Below are 17,786 nucleotides of genomic sequence, written 5' to 3' on the forward strand. Positions count from 1 at the left end.
TTATTACTAATTTGTTTCCAAATGGAAGCCCACAGTAACTAGCAGTTGCCAGAATCCATGGTAGAACTCTTTGGGTTCAGTAACATGATTACAAATCTAAAGAAAAGTTTTAAGGTATTACTAATTAAGTTCGTAGATCTTACTAAACTAAATACTTGTATTCATCCCTGATGCTAAACTTTAAATCAATCTTGAAATATTAGAAGGAAAAATTCCCCCCAAACGAAGCGGTATTATTGGAGAAGACTGTAAGTTTCGAAGAATACTTCAGGAGCACTTCTGGGGGTAAGACAGCTGCAGGGTAAGGGCAGACTCGCTCAATGGGAGCACAGAACTTAAAATAACATCCCAGTGGAAGGTGAGCGGAGGCTTCCTCATCACAATGATCATAGATCAAAATGTTATACTGACTCAAAGTACTTGTTAGAAGAAAGTGAGAAAGAAATAAGGAAGAAAAAAAAGGAAAAAGTGAGAGACAAACAGAATTCAGTTGTCTTGAAAAGCATATGGCACACAAGAGCTAAAGAATCACGCCACTCAACACTAGTCATGCTTCTATTAGAATATTGTCTCATTTTAGTGAGCACAATTTAGGAGCATGTGAAGAAACAGCAACGGATTTAAAGAAGAAACACAAAAATGATTGAAGGTCTATAAAATATATCCTGGGCCGAAAGGTTAGGAATTCAGTGTTGTTTGGACTGGGCAAGGGATAGGGGCAGGATGATTTTATTGTCATTTTCAAGTACACAGAGGATTTTTGTGAAGGGTAACACCCGTCAGTGACTTCTTAGGTCTACAGAAGAAAGCAATGAGGAGCTTAAGTGTCAGCAGAAAAGATCAGGGGCGGACACAAGGCAGATGTCCTTGCTATCAGGGTGTTGGGAATTTGGAATGATTCTACAGCAGACTATAACCCAAGCTGTCCTGCTAGTCTGCATGGTGGCTGCACTGTTAAACATGAAGACAAGTCCGGGAAATGCCCTGTATCAGTGGTCAGCCAACTACCCACTGGCCCACTATCTGCTCCTGGATAGCCCACAAATTAAGAATGTCTTTTACATTTCCAATCCTGGAAAACGAATCAAAAGAAGAGTATCTCATGATACAAGAAAATTATACAAAATTGGATTTTGGTGTCCATAAATGAAGTTGTATTGGCCCACGCCACACCCACTCAACGGCATATTGTTTGTTTGTTTGTGGCTGCTTTGGTGCCTTACAGTGGCAGTGTTGAGTGGTTGTGCCTGAGACCGTGACCCACAGAGTCTAAAATCATTACTCTGGGGTCCTTCACAGGGAAAGTTGCCCAGCCCATGACCCATATAATTGTAACCACTTACACGACACGTGGGTTTCATGTCCAAAGTCTAGAAGCTTTCTCTGTGGTAATAGAAGTGGACCCCCCTGGGGTCAGCAGAGGAATACAAGCGGCACATCCTCTGCAGCGTCTTTGAGAGAGCGCTGGGCCCGCAGAAGAACACGCCGATGCTGCTGCTGCAGGCGGGGCGAGAGGGGGGGAAGCGTTAAGCAGGACAAGCCCAGCGGAAGCCAAGACAGAATTGTAACATCTGGAAGGTGACGACGGTTGTCCCTTGGCTTATTGATTTTTCTCCCCACACTTCCTTGGTTCTCCGACTTTCAGACCATGGTCTCCTCAAGGTTCCCAGGGCCCTGTTAGACTGAAATCACATGGGTAGATGGGGTCACGAAGATTGAGGCTAGGGTCATGATGACTTGGGGGTGGTGGTGGGACAGCTTCAATATAAAGATATGGCCGGGATTTTTGGTCCAGTGACTTTGAGTAATGTCCTCTTGGATGGAAGAATGTAAACTCCTTGAGAGCAGAAACCCAGACCCAAACTCAACTTTTATTGTAATCCCACCCCCTGGAATAGTGCCCAGCAGACAGTAGACCATCAATAAATGTTTACTGGATGAATGAATGAATCAATGGTTCTGCAGGTTATTATCTGTGTGGTCCAGGACAAGACACTGGGCCTCCATCTCTATGTGTGCAAAACAAATATAATGATAATGGCTACATTGTATGCTCTGTTGAAAGGAGAATGCAATAATGCATTCACAAAGATTTAAAAAGTGTTAGCTATTACTCCTATTCTGTTCACCCCTGCCTTTTAATAAATAACACAATTTATACTAAAGTCATAACAACCTAGTTGATTTCTTTGGTTGGAGCTACTTTAGTTTGCAAAGGAGACCAGAGAGAAGAGCTGGAAAGGAAAAAGACGTTGCAGAAAATGTGGTCACTCAGAAGTCGTCATCAGTAATCATGGCATTTCAGGAAACAGCGTTGAAGAGGTACTTTTGCATACAGGGATGCTCAAATCCCCCGTGAGCGCTACCGGCAACTCTGCTGACCTATCAGCAACGCCATCAGGGAAAGGATGCAGCTTACCTCTGGAAGCTGGGAGGGGCTATTCTCTATGCGGACTCACAGAGACCATGTTTTCCCTCGGCTTGCATTGTGCTGTTCCTTATACCATTTTCACTCTGGTATAGTTTAATTAGTTACTCCAGCCAAGATAAAAAGTTCTCCTACTTTGCTGTGCATAAAATCATCTTGGCAGCTTGTTAAAACTTAGGGTCCTAGGCTTGAGTCCAAGGAATGCATTTTTAGCAAGGCCCCAGGTGATGATACTGAGGCATGTGGTGTATGAGCCACAAACACTGTCTCAGGAGAATTCTTCAGATGCCAGGCCCCGCCCACCACACCACCTCTAGGGCTTCATACCTGGTTTTTGTTGGAAAGTGCCTCTCTAGCCTCTGCCTACTTAGCTTATGCAACAACGTGGTTCTCTGCCATATATCATATCCACATTTAATTGTGTTTTCCAGGACCGTGATATCCATGGTAGAAATTGATGGTTCAATTACATTTCAAACTCTAGCTTCAAAGAAACGTATCAAGTGGATTCATTTGTAAATGATAATGTGTTTAAAATGGATGAGTCCTATTTTTAAAGATATCATTCCCATAGCTAAATTTGAGCAAGTGCTTTTTTTCAGAAAACATTTCATACTGAAAACTACGTGTTTATGACTTAATATAGCAAATGTGTTTATGGGAATATAAGGCAGTAGTTAAGAGTGCTGTGGTCCCCACAGCTTTGTTGCTGATCAACTTTGGGTGCATTAAGGACCTCCTCAGAACCCCATTTGCTAAGCCCCAGTGAGGATTAGACAGACACACTGCAGGTACCGCTTTCTGCCACAGGCCGGGTACATGATGCGCTCTCAGAAACAGGTAGCTTCTGTCACCACCTCCACAATGCCTGCCTGCTCCGCGAAGCCGAACGGAAGGCATGAAGTGGACTGTTAACCCAGAGATGATTGCGGGCTTCCCGCATCCACACGCCATCAGTAGGCTTTTTGAGTTCTGGACTGAAAACATTCCGGATGACAGATGGGTGAGGCAAAACCTTTCCCAGTGAGGGGTCACTGCCTGGCTCTGTGTCTGATGCTCAGAGGTACCCTTGCATCTAGGTTCAAAGACACTGTTATGGGTGGTGATATTTTTCTATTAGTGTGGGTGTCACCAAAGAGATGGCCACCGGCCCCTTCCCAACAGGCTAAGACTGTCCTTCGTTTGCAGCGGCAATGACCGCTTGCAGAAGCCAAGGCCGCCCTTTGATGCTCTGCCTGTTAAGGCTCCATTTCAAAGGATTCTGATTGCTGGCTGCCAGGTGGATGGCTGGTGTCCCCAGCAGTTCACAGCCACCCTGCCTCTTTTGAAGTTTCGACTACTCCACTGCACAGCTAAGTCTCACAAAGGCCGTTTATTGTCTACCTTCCACCAGGGCGGAAAGGCCAGCCCCTCGCTAGCTCTCTGTGCACCCCGGTCCCCACATATATTTTTGCTTGCCTTATTTACCCTGCTTGGCACTTGTGATCTCAAATATAGAGATTTCTTGTCACCAGTGCAGACTGGGACTCACAGAGCTGGGAATCCGCACAAAGTGGTGAAGACACAGATGTGGCTGTATTTTTTTTTTCCTTTATGAGGCAATGGACAAGTGAAACAGAGCCCTAATGGGATTGGCAAAGAAAAAAAAAATTCTATAAAGTTTAATTACCCACAATTGCTTAGAATGTAAAAAAAGAACAGATCCTGTGTAAAAGAAGTATAAAACCACGAGGCATTGTTCTTGGGTTTACGGCCCGCCCAGCTCGCACACGCAGGCATTAGATCGGGGACGTCAGCAGCGCCGATCAGTCTGAACGGCCGACTTGGATGCGGGAAGGACACAGTCTGCACAGGCTGCTGTTGCAAAGATGGCTAACGCGACGGCATTGTATTTAACTCTGATAAACAATAGAGAAAATCCTCTTTCTCCTCTCTTATTTGCTAAGGAACTATCATCTTTTCTCTGCGGGGCTGGCGTAGTTTTCAAAATAGTTCAGCGATGCCACGCATGAAAGGCATTTGAAATGCCAGCCACCAGGGGATTTCCGTCCGGCAGATATATGGGAGAGCAGTTGGGGGGCCGGGGAGCGCCCGGGAGTCATCCCGGCATCTTGCCGGACTCTCAGCTTCTGCTGCCTTGAGCCCTTCTCTCCCTAAATTGTGTATTTGTTTTTATGTGTTGGCTTTTATGCTTGGTAAGTTATAACCCTGTAGGGGCAGACCCTAAACCCCTTTTTTTAAAAAATCAAATTACTTTATGCCCTGAGTGCTTTCTGCAAATAAAATCGATACACAGAAGCTTCCCATGGATTTATGAAGGCTTAGAAGGGAGACAGCGAGAGCTACAAACTCGGTATCAGACAGTGGACACAACTTCTGGGTAATCTTTCCTGGAGGACGTTTTTCATTACAAATGCCTCCGTATGATTCACCGCGTCATTATATTTTGTGCAACACCTTCTTTTTCATAACCACAGGTGATTATTGTGTTGGCCAGTTTCTTGTTTTAATCCATCTCCCGGTGGATGGGAAGCAGCCGGCCCTGTTACCTCCCTCTGCATCCTACTTACTCAGGTGTTCATTAGGACCTATAGGGGACCCCGACAGCTTGCTCCCTGCTGTGGCCCTTCTGCCTTTTTCCCACCAACTCCATCTTCTCCGGCAAAAGTCAGGACTCCTGTCCCAGCTCCCTCCTCCCTCTTACTGCCCCTTCACTCACTGAGGCTGGTCACTTGCTCCGTACCGAGGAGCAGACAGAGTCGCTGTCCCTGAGGACATCATGGTCAGATAAGGATGAGCAACGAAGGTAATTGTCTTGTCGCATTGGATCCCTGAAAATGGTAGACCCATTTTTCTGCCACCCCTGTCTCCTCCCCTCTTTGATAAAACACTAAAATATGTTCAGCTTCACAGAGAAATCTACTGATATTTTTGCCACTGTTAATGACTTGGTAGAACTTTGCAGAACAGTGGTAAACCCACCTTGTGCTCACTCATCTTCCTAATTCCACCCACCCCAAGTGGAGCCACGCCAGTAATTTTTGTTGAATCTTCACTTGATTATAAGTGAAGAGCCGGCACCCTCTGGGGAAAAGATGCTATTTAAATATGCTAACAATATCCCAGTCATAAATTTATGATGGCATTAGTTTTCCCATGAAGCTAGACTTTGTCATATGTGGGATTTCCTTTTAAGTCTATTTCTTTGAGCAGTCTGAACATTTTAGCCCTATAACGAATGTTTGGTATTCCTGTTAGACAGAGGGCTTTGTATGCTATAATGAGAATGTGAATTTCTTAAAAATATCATTTAAGAACATGTTGCACATATGCACGTACAAATGAGAAGTGGGGGGTGGCACACCAGCCAGTGTGGTTCCAGATGGACACGTTGACTCGATTTAGTACAAAGGTATTTTTACACTCCTGGAAACAATGGGTAGTCTAAAATACATTCATGTGGCATGGATTAGCAGCTCCCAGTCAATCCGATTGGGCCGAAATGTTCTAACAAATGCTTGTACCCTTGTATCCTTTATTTTTCACTTCCGGATGAAAGAAACACCTCTACTGGAGTTATGAAAAAAATGGCCAACTCTTCAAAGCTTTCATGGTAATTAATGATGCAGTTTCATGTCTACAAAGCACGGTGAAGGTCTTAGTAGATAGGTCAAAAGTGGCAAACTGTAAATATTATGTGAAGTGTAAGATCAAAGGTTGAAGTTCTATGGAAAGTTATTTTATTCAATTAACTAAAAGCAACCGATCTATATATCCAGAAGGCTGACTATATGCACAATATGTGTTTATCAAAACAGTAGCTAGGTGTGACAAGAGTATATTTATTTTCATCCTCTCTGTCTTCTTGGAAATGATTGCCTGACCTTCTGAATATCTGTCTAAAGCTTGGGAACATATTGAAAATGCCTGTAAAAATGAGATACAAGTTCCATATTTGTATAAGATATGCACATCAATGCATGTATTTAATTAACCTGCCATATTTTAACTGGGAGCACAGTTTGCATTGTTTTTGCGTTTAGAGTACTCTTCTGTGCTTGTCCAACAAGCAGTATATGACAGTTGTCACATGCATGTGATTTGGGGTATGTCAATCAATGACTCAGCTTTTATACATCCACTTACTATTGACTGGCCTTCTTTTAAAGCTATACTGGTGTGTTTGTAACAGCTGACATCATTATGAAAATTAGTTGCAAATAAAAACAATAGAATCTATTTTCCCATTTTCACCTTTCAGGCTTTGATCTCTTTTTAATTTTTTCTTCTCCTTCCCTTATTTGTATTCATTTTGATGCTCATCAATTTGTTTCTCTATTACTGTTATTTTTGCAATTTTCTGGTTCCTTTTTAGCTTGCACTATTCTCTTTGATCTGCTTCCCTTCAAGCTTTATTTTTGGTGCTGTTTTTCATGTTCTATAAAAAATATTTTTGCCTCTCTTCCCCTTATTCTTTTGATTTAGCTTCTTTTTTTTTTTTTTAAGAACAAGAGCAAACTCCAGCTTTGAGCAAACAGGTAAATGTTTTCAGAAGAGCAAGCCTGAAGAATCCTCTGCTTCATGCTGATGAACAGAGATGGGTGAGAGCCTGCTTCAAAGGCCTTCAAGAACAAAGAACCTTTTTTGAGGCCGCTAACAAACCCACCAATTCTTTCTGACCCATCATTGCCAAAAGATATGAGCTAAGGACAGGACAGACCTATCCTGTCAGACTAGCCAAGTAGTCTTGGGAACAAACGTATCCTTGACATGATCGGGGGAAAACATGCTGTTTATCTCTTTAATAACCATCTCGGGGAAAATTAATGTTACTTTGTCCTTTGTGTAGAACCGTAATTGCATTGTGTATTTCATTTATATCTGGACAAAGGCCAGGCTATTGAAATACTTTTCCATATTAAATTTTCATGTTTAAAAATTAGATTTTATTGGCATTCTCTTTCCGAGATTTCTTCATTAAAAGCTTCATTAAACATAAATCTTCTTTCTCACAGCAGAAAACAAAATTAGTTTAAGGAGGTCATTCTAGAACTCTTTCGGAAGGGTGGTGCTCAGCTCTTCGTTGGTGACTCATCTTCCCAGGGAGCTGGCATTCCAGGGATAGAACGATCATCATTCTTTTCCCGTATGTGTCTAATGTTAATGACATTGATAGTTGAAGCTATACAACAGGTTGTGGTGGTCTAGTGATGAAGGCTGTTACAAATATGTTATTTTTAAAATTTGAACTAGAAAGTCAGTGGTAGAGGCCTCATTCAGTGACATCCAAACTTCGGGGGCCTCTTCTCCGGGGGGAGAGATGACGTCATCTATCAGAAGAACAGTTTGCATCGCTAATGTGCTGACAAATTCAGCTGGGCTTTCAATATACACTTACGTACCACACTTCGATGATGGCTTCTGAAAAGGGATGAGTCCACTCTTCACAAGGACAACAAGAGAAGTGACAGCTACATTGTTTTCCACCTTGGAATCGTTCTCTGTCCCTCACTCCCTGCGGTATCAGGCACACTCCTCAGCACTACACAGTGTAATTTGGGGGCAGTTTGTGTACAGACTCGGTTCCACCCTCAGTCTTTTGATGCTGCTGCTTCTGGCTCACACCTTTCTGAGGGAAGGGAGATAATTAAATATTTTGGCTTGAAAGGCCTTCCCCACTGGGCTGCAAACTTCATGTGTGACAAAAAAAAATGCATTGTGAAACATCAATAAGAAACAGTCATACTAAAGAGGAGTCCTATCTATAAGAACGGAAAACCAAGATGTGTCTGCGTCAGAAGCCTGCAAAGTGGGAACATTCATTTCATGATCATTGAAAATGGAATATAAAACATTTATTAGGTGAATATATATTGTTTTTTTTTCCAAAAGGAGAAAATAGCAACCAAAATCCTGGTGGTGGCTGCAACCTATGCACTTGTAAAATTGTGTTGGTTTCCCATTCATAATTTTTTTCTTCTTTACCTACGTAGTCTTTTTCAAGAAACAGCAGATGACACGAGTCAGTCTCTGTCTCCGGACAGTGATCGGATGGGTGTGAGGTGACGGTGGTGACCTTCAGCGCTCAGCTGAGGCTCCCGGGGGGACTGTCCTAGGGAACAGGACTGGGTGTTGAGTAAGAAGCACAGAGGAACCAGATTTGCAGGCTCCAGAAGGCAGGCGGGGTCAGAAGCACCACGTTTGGGGAGAAGATGGGGCCCCAGAAACGGATTCTAGGCCAAGGGTCAGCAGGCGTGAAGTCAAGAGGGAAAGGAGTAAGTGGGTTTTAGGAGGGGTGACTGGAAACTCCCAGGGCCACTTGCTGTGGGCCTCAGCCATTTCTTAAAGGTCATCTGAGGTTGACCTCGAGGGGGACGAAGGGATTGTGTAGGTCATCCACTCTTCGTCTCCTAACCGTGAAGACAAAGATTAAGCTTTTCTTGGCCTTTGTTGTTGGAAATCTTTTACTCTCAGCACCGGTCAAGGTCGGGAGTAAGTCTGCACAAGCACGATCTCTTGCCTGGGCTGATGCAGAGCCTCCAAGGTGAACACTCTCGCTTTGCATCCAGGGTTTCTTGAGAAGACTGCCAGGGCACAGGGCACAGAGCGGGCTGCAGGGGCATCAGGGAGCATGGGCAGTTTGAGTCGGAGTGGGTTCACGGGACAGAGACCACTGGAATTGCATGGGTTACGAACTTTGGACAGTTAGCTGCTCACTCCTTCCACTCCTCCCTCCTCACCAAACCCCCTTCAAATAGCTGCTCCAGGGAAGTCTAACAAATTCAATGACAATATACAAGAAAATGGACCAGCTCTGACACAGTGAAAATATAAGAAAAAAATGCAAGAAAGAGCAGCCAAACTGACTAAAAGATGAATAATATTCACCAGAAAAGTATTCCAGAGAGCAAAAATAAAGATAAGATAAAATGCTAGGGAATTACAAAAGGTTTAATGAAGCAATGACCTCTACGAAGGAACACCACAAAGCAGTAATAGCAGAACTGAGGGGAGAAATGACAAGACAACAGGGGAATCATAGGAAATGGGGAATTCATCAGAAATGCCCTAGTAGGTCTTACTCTACTCTTCTTGGTTCAATACTGATAGAGTGGACAGAAAAAGGGTCAGGGCATAACATACCTAAATGAACTGATTAATAACATGGCTGCGAGTTGGAATCCATTGCCCTATCCTCCAAATAGTGACGTGGTTTGAACTCTTGTCAATCTATATTTACTTCTTTGGTGATCTCATGCAGTTTTATGGCTCCAAACACATTTTATATGTTGATACTTCCCAAGTGAGTATCTTCAGCCCAAACTTCCCCCTAAAGCCCTGACTCCTATTCATCTGCCTACCCGACATCTCCACTTGGCTGTATAATGGGCCTCTTCAGCTGAACATACTAAAAACCTGAACCTCTGATATTCTGTACCCGCCAGCCTTCTCCTCTTACAGTCACCCAAACATCCGCGAATGGGAAGTCCATTCTGGCTTGGACCATGCCCACCTGCCATGCAATCCATGGGCAAGTCAGGCCAGCTCTGCCCTCAGATAATGTCCAGGACCCAAGTGCCTCTCAGTACCTCCACTGCTCCTGATCCAAGCCACCTCCACTGGCCCCTCCACTTCTGCTGTAGCTGCCTTCCAACCTGTCCCCTCACAGCAGCCGGAGGTGATCCCATTAAACATAAGACCGGTCACACTACTCTTCTGCTCAAACCTGAAGTGACTTCCCCTCACAGAATAAAATCCAAAGTCTTATAATGACCTGCAATGGGCCCCCAGCCACCTCTCCCTTTTGCCCACTCTGCTCCAACCTCACTGGCCAGGAACTGTGTCCCCTGTCCCAGGGCCTTTGCTGGCCCTTCCACTTCTGCTGTAGCTGCTTTCCAACCTGTCCCCTCACAGCAGCCAGAGGTGATCCCATTAAACATAAGACCAGTCACACTACTCTTCTGCTCAAACCTGAAGTGACTTCCCCTCACAGAGTAAAATCCAAAGTCTTATAATGACCTGCAATGGGCCCCCAGCCACCTCTCCCTTTCGCCCACTCTGCTCCGACCTCACTGGCCAGGAACTGTGTCCCCTGTCCCAGGGCCTTTGCATGGGCTGCACCCCCTCGCTTCCTTCAGGTCTTTTCTCAAACATGGAAAGTACTCTTTAAACAAAGACAATACTAGGACATACTGGCTTTCAAGAGCGGTAGAGGATCAGGGTTCAAAACAAACACTGGGTTAGGAGACACATGATAACAATGGGAAATGTTTGCATTAGTGCTTTGCACTCTACCAAACTCTCCCACACACCATTTTTTTCAACTATGAAAGCAACACCATGACTGCACAGTATCACCCAGGCTGTATACAGAGCCTGCAAACTTGAACGAGCTGCGGTCACGTAGTCGGTACTGTCTGGAATCAGAAAGCACAGCCTTCGATCCTGTCTCCTGGTCCCAGAGCAACAGCTCTTCTCCTTCTACGTAGAAGTTTATTCTATATGATAATAGTTATAGTAATCGTTGAAATAATGATAGCAGCTAGCACTTACTGAATTTAAAGTCTATTGTAGGCACTTTGTACATATCATGTGTTTCATCCTCCTAGAAGCCTAGGAGACAAGCACCCTTATAACCTGTAGTCTACAGACAAGGAGACTAAGACAGTGGCAGAATACATTACAAGTTCGAGTAAAATGGTGGCAAGGGCAGAGTGAGGATGTACACCCAGGCACTTGGGCTCCATGTCTCGGGTCTTTAAGCACCACGCAACATCCCTGCTTGGTTCTATAGCATTTTTGTCTGCTCTGCCAGATACAGTTTAGAGCTGGATATAAGTGAGTTCTTATGTCCCATTGGGTAGTTAGAGATTGGCTGTGTACACCAAAGATTTCTTGAAGGCGTAGGCAGTGTAAGAAATACCACCTTTGACTTTAAGTGTGAGAGGGCTCAGCATACTCGCTGATTGTCAGGTGTTGGGAGCCAGTCAAGCAGACGTTGTGGTTCCTGAAATATCCTACGACCAGCTTTCCCCAGGGTGCCATGTTGTCTCTAAACAAGATGCTCACTACGGCAGGTGAACCAGCGATGCCCAAGAGCTGTCCGTTTCAGCGACAACTTGTATCTTTCCAGGGAGGCTCCCAGTGGGCGGGGGAGAGGGTGCCTTACCTGGGGTGGTTGTAGGCCATCTGCCTGAACTCGTTGTTCCAGTTTGGTCTCCCGTAAAAGGTTTTCTGCCTCAATCCGGTAATCACGTCAGTGTTTTCATCCCAGTGTAAAGCTATGTGAATAGCCTAAAATACAAATTGTGGTATCAGATGACATTTAGGAAAAATATAGGAATCTGCTATTGAATATAAGATAATTATGCTCATTCGTAGATTTAATACTCAAAAATTCTTTATGGGGCTGAAAATGCTTATCATTGTGATATCAACAATTCTGCATTCTAGGATGAGCATGATATGCCATTTATCTCGTATTCTACTGCGGTCACAGTTCATACAAAGCACTTTCCACTCAGTAGATGTGCAGTGGTAACATGAGCCTGGAAAGAAAATATTTCTTTAAAAATGAGAGAAATACCCTGGCTGGCGTAGCTCAGTGGATTGAGCTTGGGATGCGAACCAAAGTGTCACAGGTTCGATTCCCAGTCAGGGTACATGCCTGGGTTGCAGGCCATGACCCCCAGCAACCACACATTGATGTTTCTGTCTCTCCCTCTCTCTCTCTTCTTCCCTTCCCTCTCTAAAAATAAATAAATAAAATCTTTAGAAAAAAAAATGAGAGAAATAGAGTAAATATGGTTAAAGGAAACCTTGTATTAAGGTACTTCATTTTTTCTGCCAAACTTTAAAAAAAATTAATCAGTACCTTTGTCCCCATTCACTTAATACTAAACCTTGGGGATCCGAGAAAGGCACCGACAGACTAAAATGACAGGGAACATCCAGGAAGAAGATCTTATGATCAGATCTGCCTACTGGGTTGAAAGGACTTCAAGTGCACTGGCTGGGTTCAAGTGCAGGGAGGATGCTGAGTCTGGCAGGCAGGACATGGTGGCCAGACATAGCAAGGGGCCTGGCGGGAGGTCTGTGCCCAACCATTTGCCTTCAAATTACATGAATGCATCCAGACACCAGGTAACTAGTTGTCGATGAGTAAGAGCCTTGGCCTAGCAATGCCTAGTGGTCACTTTTTTGTTGTTGTTGAATTCCGGTAGCTACCTTGCTTTTATGCCTGGGATCTGTGTCTCCTGTGCTCCTCCCTTAGACCCCTTGACAGCTCCTGAATTCACGTGCTTCACACTTCACAACTCTGCTCACTTCTTAACTTTTCCTGCTCCTGACAGTGTGGCTAACAGCCCTGCTAGGCCCAAGTCCCACCCCGGGCTCCTGCTGCATCTGACTTCCCCGCCTGGGCTTCTCATCAGTCTAGAAAGCAGCCAGGGATAGGGTGGTTGAGCAGAAAATATTGGTAGTGCCCTAACAGGCCCAGGGGATGATGGCAGACGGAAGTGGAATCCCAGAAATCCAGGCTGCCGGAAGCTGCCACCAGGCCAGGCCTGACCCTGGGTAGCTATTGGGATTGAGTTTGGGGATGGGACTTGAGGAGAGAGACAAATGGGGAGGAGAGGGCAGGTGGATCAGGACAGAGAGTGAAACATGAAGTTCAAGACCAGAGTCCAGGAGCGAGAGCTGAGGCGGTGGGTGAGGACTGAGCTTTGGAAACAGGCGGGAGACCCGGTATCAGAACTGGTCGGAGTCAGAGTCACATTAGCCCCCAGCTTAGAGTGGCAGTTTTGCGCCCACCGCCACCGGCCTCTGGCTGAACAGCGGGGTTGATCGGTGCCATATCACAAACTGTGGGCAAAGAAGACAGCGTCACTTTACTGTTGACTACGTGCCGGATCTAACAACCAACTCAGGCCTTACTCTCCTTGGCTTCTTTGCCACGTGGCTGAACGCTGCCTCCTCTTGATTCTGTTTGCATTAGAAAATCCTCTCTGAACCTCGTTTGCCCGTTACACCCCAAAGAGCTCCCACTTTCGTTGTCCTGACTAGTGTGGCCCACAAAGATGAATCCAGACCTTCTTGCTTCATCTTCCTGCCTGACCAGAGTGCTGCATCTCAAAGCTCCCATAGATATTTCGATGAAGAATTCTTTCTGTTCCTTCAAACGGATCATCATAGCTAAACATGAATCTTCCCCAATAATCTGTGACTTCAGTTGTCGAGTGGTTCCTCTAAGCAGGCAGCGTATGCCAAGTGGGAGGTATGGAGAGGAAAGAGAGAAGTCCCCGCTTTGTGAGGAACTGCTCATTGAGGGGGAGGGCAGCCCGTGCACATCACTGGGAGGCAGAGTGAGACCCTCTGTCCCGGAGACAGAGCCCAAGGGCTTTGCAGAAGCGAACAAATTGCTGTGGTAAAGCCCCGAGTAATTCTGACTACGAGAATTGGGGAAGGCTTTCCAGGGGACTGGGCTTTGAAGAATGTTTCCATGCAGTATACGCAGTGGGGAGGGACAGGTCAGGGAGAGGGGACACTGTAAGGGAAGACGTAACGTTGCGTGATATGACAGGAGAACATGCATTGTTTGGTGGCTTCCGTGCCAGAGGGAAGTGATGAGAGTGGATAGGACAAGGCGGGTTGTCATTGGATCAGAAAAGGACTTAAAGTACTTACTAGACTTGAAGTCTGGGCATTATTTAATAGTAAAAAAGGGCCTTTCCTACTTATACTAGTGGTACTGTTGAGCTGCCAATCACTGATGTTCGAGCTTTTGGAACTATTTTCCATATTTCTCAGCCCAAGGCTCAATTAATCTCCAAACCCTGTTGATGTGCCCTTTGCAATACCTTTTCCATCTGTCCCTTCTGTGCCTGTCATTCTGCCACTTGGAGGTTGTTGGATGCAGTTTAACAATTGGCTATTTCTAAAACAGCCTTTTGATTTCTTACCAACGGATCACATCAATTATTTTATTCCTGGAATCGGAGCATCTAAAATATTTCCAACCTGTCACGGCAAGAATTTAAGAACGTTCATTTAATTTACTTATATTCAGAAAAAAAAAGTATAGGTTATAGCGCACTTTTGGAAAGGACAGAGAGAGAAACTCACTAGCCGACAGAAATGCATTCACGTGTGAGTTGTGGTGATTAATGCAAATCTTCTTGGCTCCCACAGACTTTCCTTAAGGTGAGTATCCATAGGAGTTACTACAGAAGGGTCGATGTGAACATACATTTCATAACTGAGTAATCGTGTCACTGTTAGTTTTCATGTTTGACGAGTGCACAATGCTTTAACATTTAATTGTTATCGTCCAACATTCTCAACACTGAAATTCTACTGTAGTGCAATATTTTGATATGCACTATTTTTGCTAAATTCAACCTTAATATTTCTAACGCAGTATGATGCAGAACACCTGCCACAACAGAAGATTACCTTGATCTTTGGTGAATAAACACACATGCACACAATTTCTAAGAACGCCTTAAGAAAATAAAGCATCTCCAGCTAACGCATGGATTCATAATGATTATTTTCAGTGGAAGCTCGCATACTTTAAAATATGAAGTGTTGAATATAAACACCAGGGAATTTTTCTCTATTTAATTCTGAACAGCTCAAGGCCTAGCATCAGAACCAATTAGGAGGTCAGCATGACAATAGAGCCAATCAATAATATTCGCTTGGTGTCACTAAAATGACAAATGCCCCTTTCAGTGACAGAACTTTTTATAATTTCTCTTGGATTTCCAAACTTAGGGTTGTCTTCCACTGACCACCCCTTCTTCTTTTCTGTTCCTTAGCACGTTAACTGTAGGTTCTTTCATCGCTATGCTTTGAATCCCTCTTTTTAATCTGGTTTTATTTTATTCTCCTTTCCTTTTTAAGAACATCAAAATAATTCTTTCATGCTATCAGAAAACTCTACGGCTCATGATTAAAATTGCTTCGCTCCCCTTTGTTCTAAGGTTAGATCACGTGGACACTATTGCTCATTCTCAGTCTCATGGATACCTGGTTTTCATCCCAGCCGGTGAGGAAGATATGGTAACTCAGGAGGTGAGCTCTCCCTCGCTCACTCATGCGTGTTTCCAGCGAGAGTAAGAGATCAGCAAACCACTCAAAGGCTCTGGAATCCCGGCAGATCCAATAGAAATACACCTGTCGAGAGAAGAGGAGAGAATGGGACTTGCCCCTCTTTTCACAACGTGCCGATAATCGCAGACTACTTTATCTCCATTGAATTATTTGAGCCCAAATGGGCACTTCTGTCAAATAACATGCTTCTCTCTGCCAGCGAACAGTCACACTGTGATTTCTTTTGAAAAAATTCACATTGTGTTTGAAAAAGCCCAGAGTGAATTCAGACTCCGGAGCCTGTTGGCTGTTGCCAATTTCTCTGGATGAGGATCAATTCACCCCATTCCTGGCTGTGCTCCTTCTGAACGAGGTTAATCATCATTACTAGCCGCGCCTTTCACTGCTCCCAGAGGGGGATAAACTGTTAGACCAGCCCCTTCATCTTTACTTATGACCTAAGCTGGGGATTGGAACTCCCGTCTCCAGATACCCCAGAGGCTGAGTGCTAATCCACTTCACCAGCTCGGCCCTCCCTCGGAGGGTGCAGATTATGCAAATCGCAGAATCAGGCCACAGAGGCCAGAAGTTTCCCCCCAGTCAGACAGATCATCGTCCAGAACAGCTGGTGGGCAGTGGCTATGGTTGCGTGTCAACTGCTGTAATGACATTATGTCTAGAAACATTAAAAAAAAAACTGCGTGTAGCAAATGACACATGATAAGAAGTAGTTCGGGTTTGTTAAAAATAAAGGCTTAGTTTTTGTGCTTCGAACTTTAGATAATTGTCTCCAGAAGAAACCACAGGAGATAGATCTATTAATTCTCCTTATTTTTCTCGCACTCCTACCTCCTGCTGCCCACTGCTGTTTTCTGCCACCCTTCCCCAAGGAGGCACATTTCTACAGCATAGTAAGGTCTACCGGGGGGCTGGTCTTGAGCTCCACCAAGAACTATCTTGTCCAATAGTCGGTGTTCTCCCTCCCCCCTCCCCCAGCCAGCCTGCACGCTCACCATCATATAATTAAAGTTATAAATGAACATTAATTAACAGATAAAAGTCATGAAGAAAAAAATCACAGAATGTATTTCAAGATGAACCATCCTGCTCTTTCTCTCCAGCTTTGCACAGGAATTTCAAATATTAACCATCAGGAAGAGCAGAAGCTAGTGATGATACAACATTCTCCTCTTAAGAATTAGAGCTTACATGTATCGTTGGACAGCTGCTACTTGGAAGGGTATTTTGCATATTAATTACAGGACAAAAGGTAAACTCTAAGTGTGTTAACCGTATCCCCCCAAGGAGTGCCTGTCCCTTCTCAGCTGTGAAACTGAGCCAATGGTTCCTTTAGGTGAACGCCCCACGAACTACTACAAGAAAGCACAGTGGTTGCATGCATCCACTCTTGTGTTGACCCGACAAATATGTACTAAATGTCTATTCTATGGCTGTCTTGGCTCTGGAGTTATAAGAGAAAAAAAAAAAAAGAAACAGAAATTCACTGCCCTCATGGAGTTTGCCTTTTAGAGGAGGAGGAAGACGATAAGACAATGTATAGAATATGTCAGCCGATGAGAAGTGCTATGGAGAAACGTAAGGCAGGCTGGGAAGGGTTGCAATACTAAGTCAAATGGTCAAGGAAAGCGGACATCTGGGCAGAGATGTGGATGAGGCAGGGGGGTGGAATGGTTAGTGGAGGAACTCTGTAGATGGAGGGCACACGGAGGGAAGGAACTCTGAGTGGGACCTCGCAGAAAAGCCAGGGGGGATGGATGGCTGGTGCAAGACAGGGGGTCACAGCAGGGTGTCAGTGCCCAGCAGGGCAGTGACGTGATCTGAGGGAGGCGCAGGAGGGAGGGGCACTCCTGCTGTGCTGAGAACAGACTGGGCTGTGTGTGTGGTGTGGGAGTGTGGGCAGGCACCAGAGAATGGCGGCCAGCAGGATGACTTCTGCGTGGGTGATACATACTGCTACCTTCTCTCTGCACTTTGTGTGCAGCGCCTAATCTAAATCATTCTTTGCAAACCTTAGCCCTCCCTTTAGCTTGCTCAGCTCCTGATGGAGGTGGAAAAACCACCGAATTTAATGCCATTCTCACCTGTGCACCTGCCCTTCCTCCTGCTCTCCACAGGTTGTTTTATTTGAGAACACTGATGGTGACAGTTGCCATAGAACAAACATCACCAACTTCTATTATTTTCACTGTTTAAAGAACATGCTTAAAATTCATTCATGGAGAACTAAGAAACTAAAACATTT

General features: G+C 44.7%; 1 protein-coding gene across 1 annotated transcript in view; it reads right to left on the minus strand.

Moving 5' to 3' along the window:
• Window positions 1-1,266: 1,266 nt before the first annotated feature.
• NOX3 (NADPH oxidase 3) overlaps window positions 1,267-17,786 on the minus strand; it is a 56,713-nt gene continuing 40,193 nt past the window's right edge. Inside the window, exons 11-13 of the mRNA XM_028510789.2 lie at window positions 15,461-15,607; window positions 11,598-11,722; window positions 1,267-1,497 (exon numbers count right to left, since the gene is read on the minus strand). Of these exons, the coding sequence (XP_028366590.1) occupies window positions 1,371-1,497; window positions 11,598-11,722; window positions 15,461-15,607 (399 nt within the window). The 3' untranslated portion in view covers window positions 1,267-1,370. The remainder of the gene's footprint in view (window positions 1,498-11,597; window positions 11,723-15,460; window positions 15,608-17,786) is intronic.

This window comes from Phyllostomus discolor, chromosome 4, assembly GCF_004126475.2.
Source record: "Phyllostomus discolor isolate MPI-MPIP mPhyDis1 chromosome 4, mPhyDis1.pri.v3, whole genome shotgun sequence".
In the NCBI taxonomy this organism is placed as follows: domain Eukaryota; kingdom Metazoa; phylum Chordata; class Mammalia; order Chiroptera; family Phyllostomidae; genus Phyllostomus; species Phyllostomus discolor.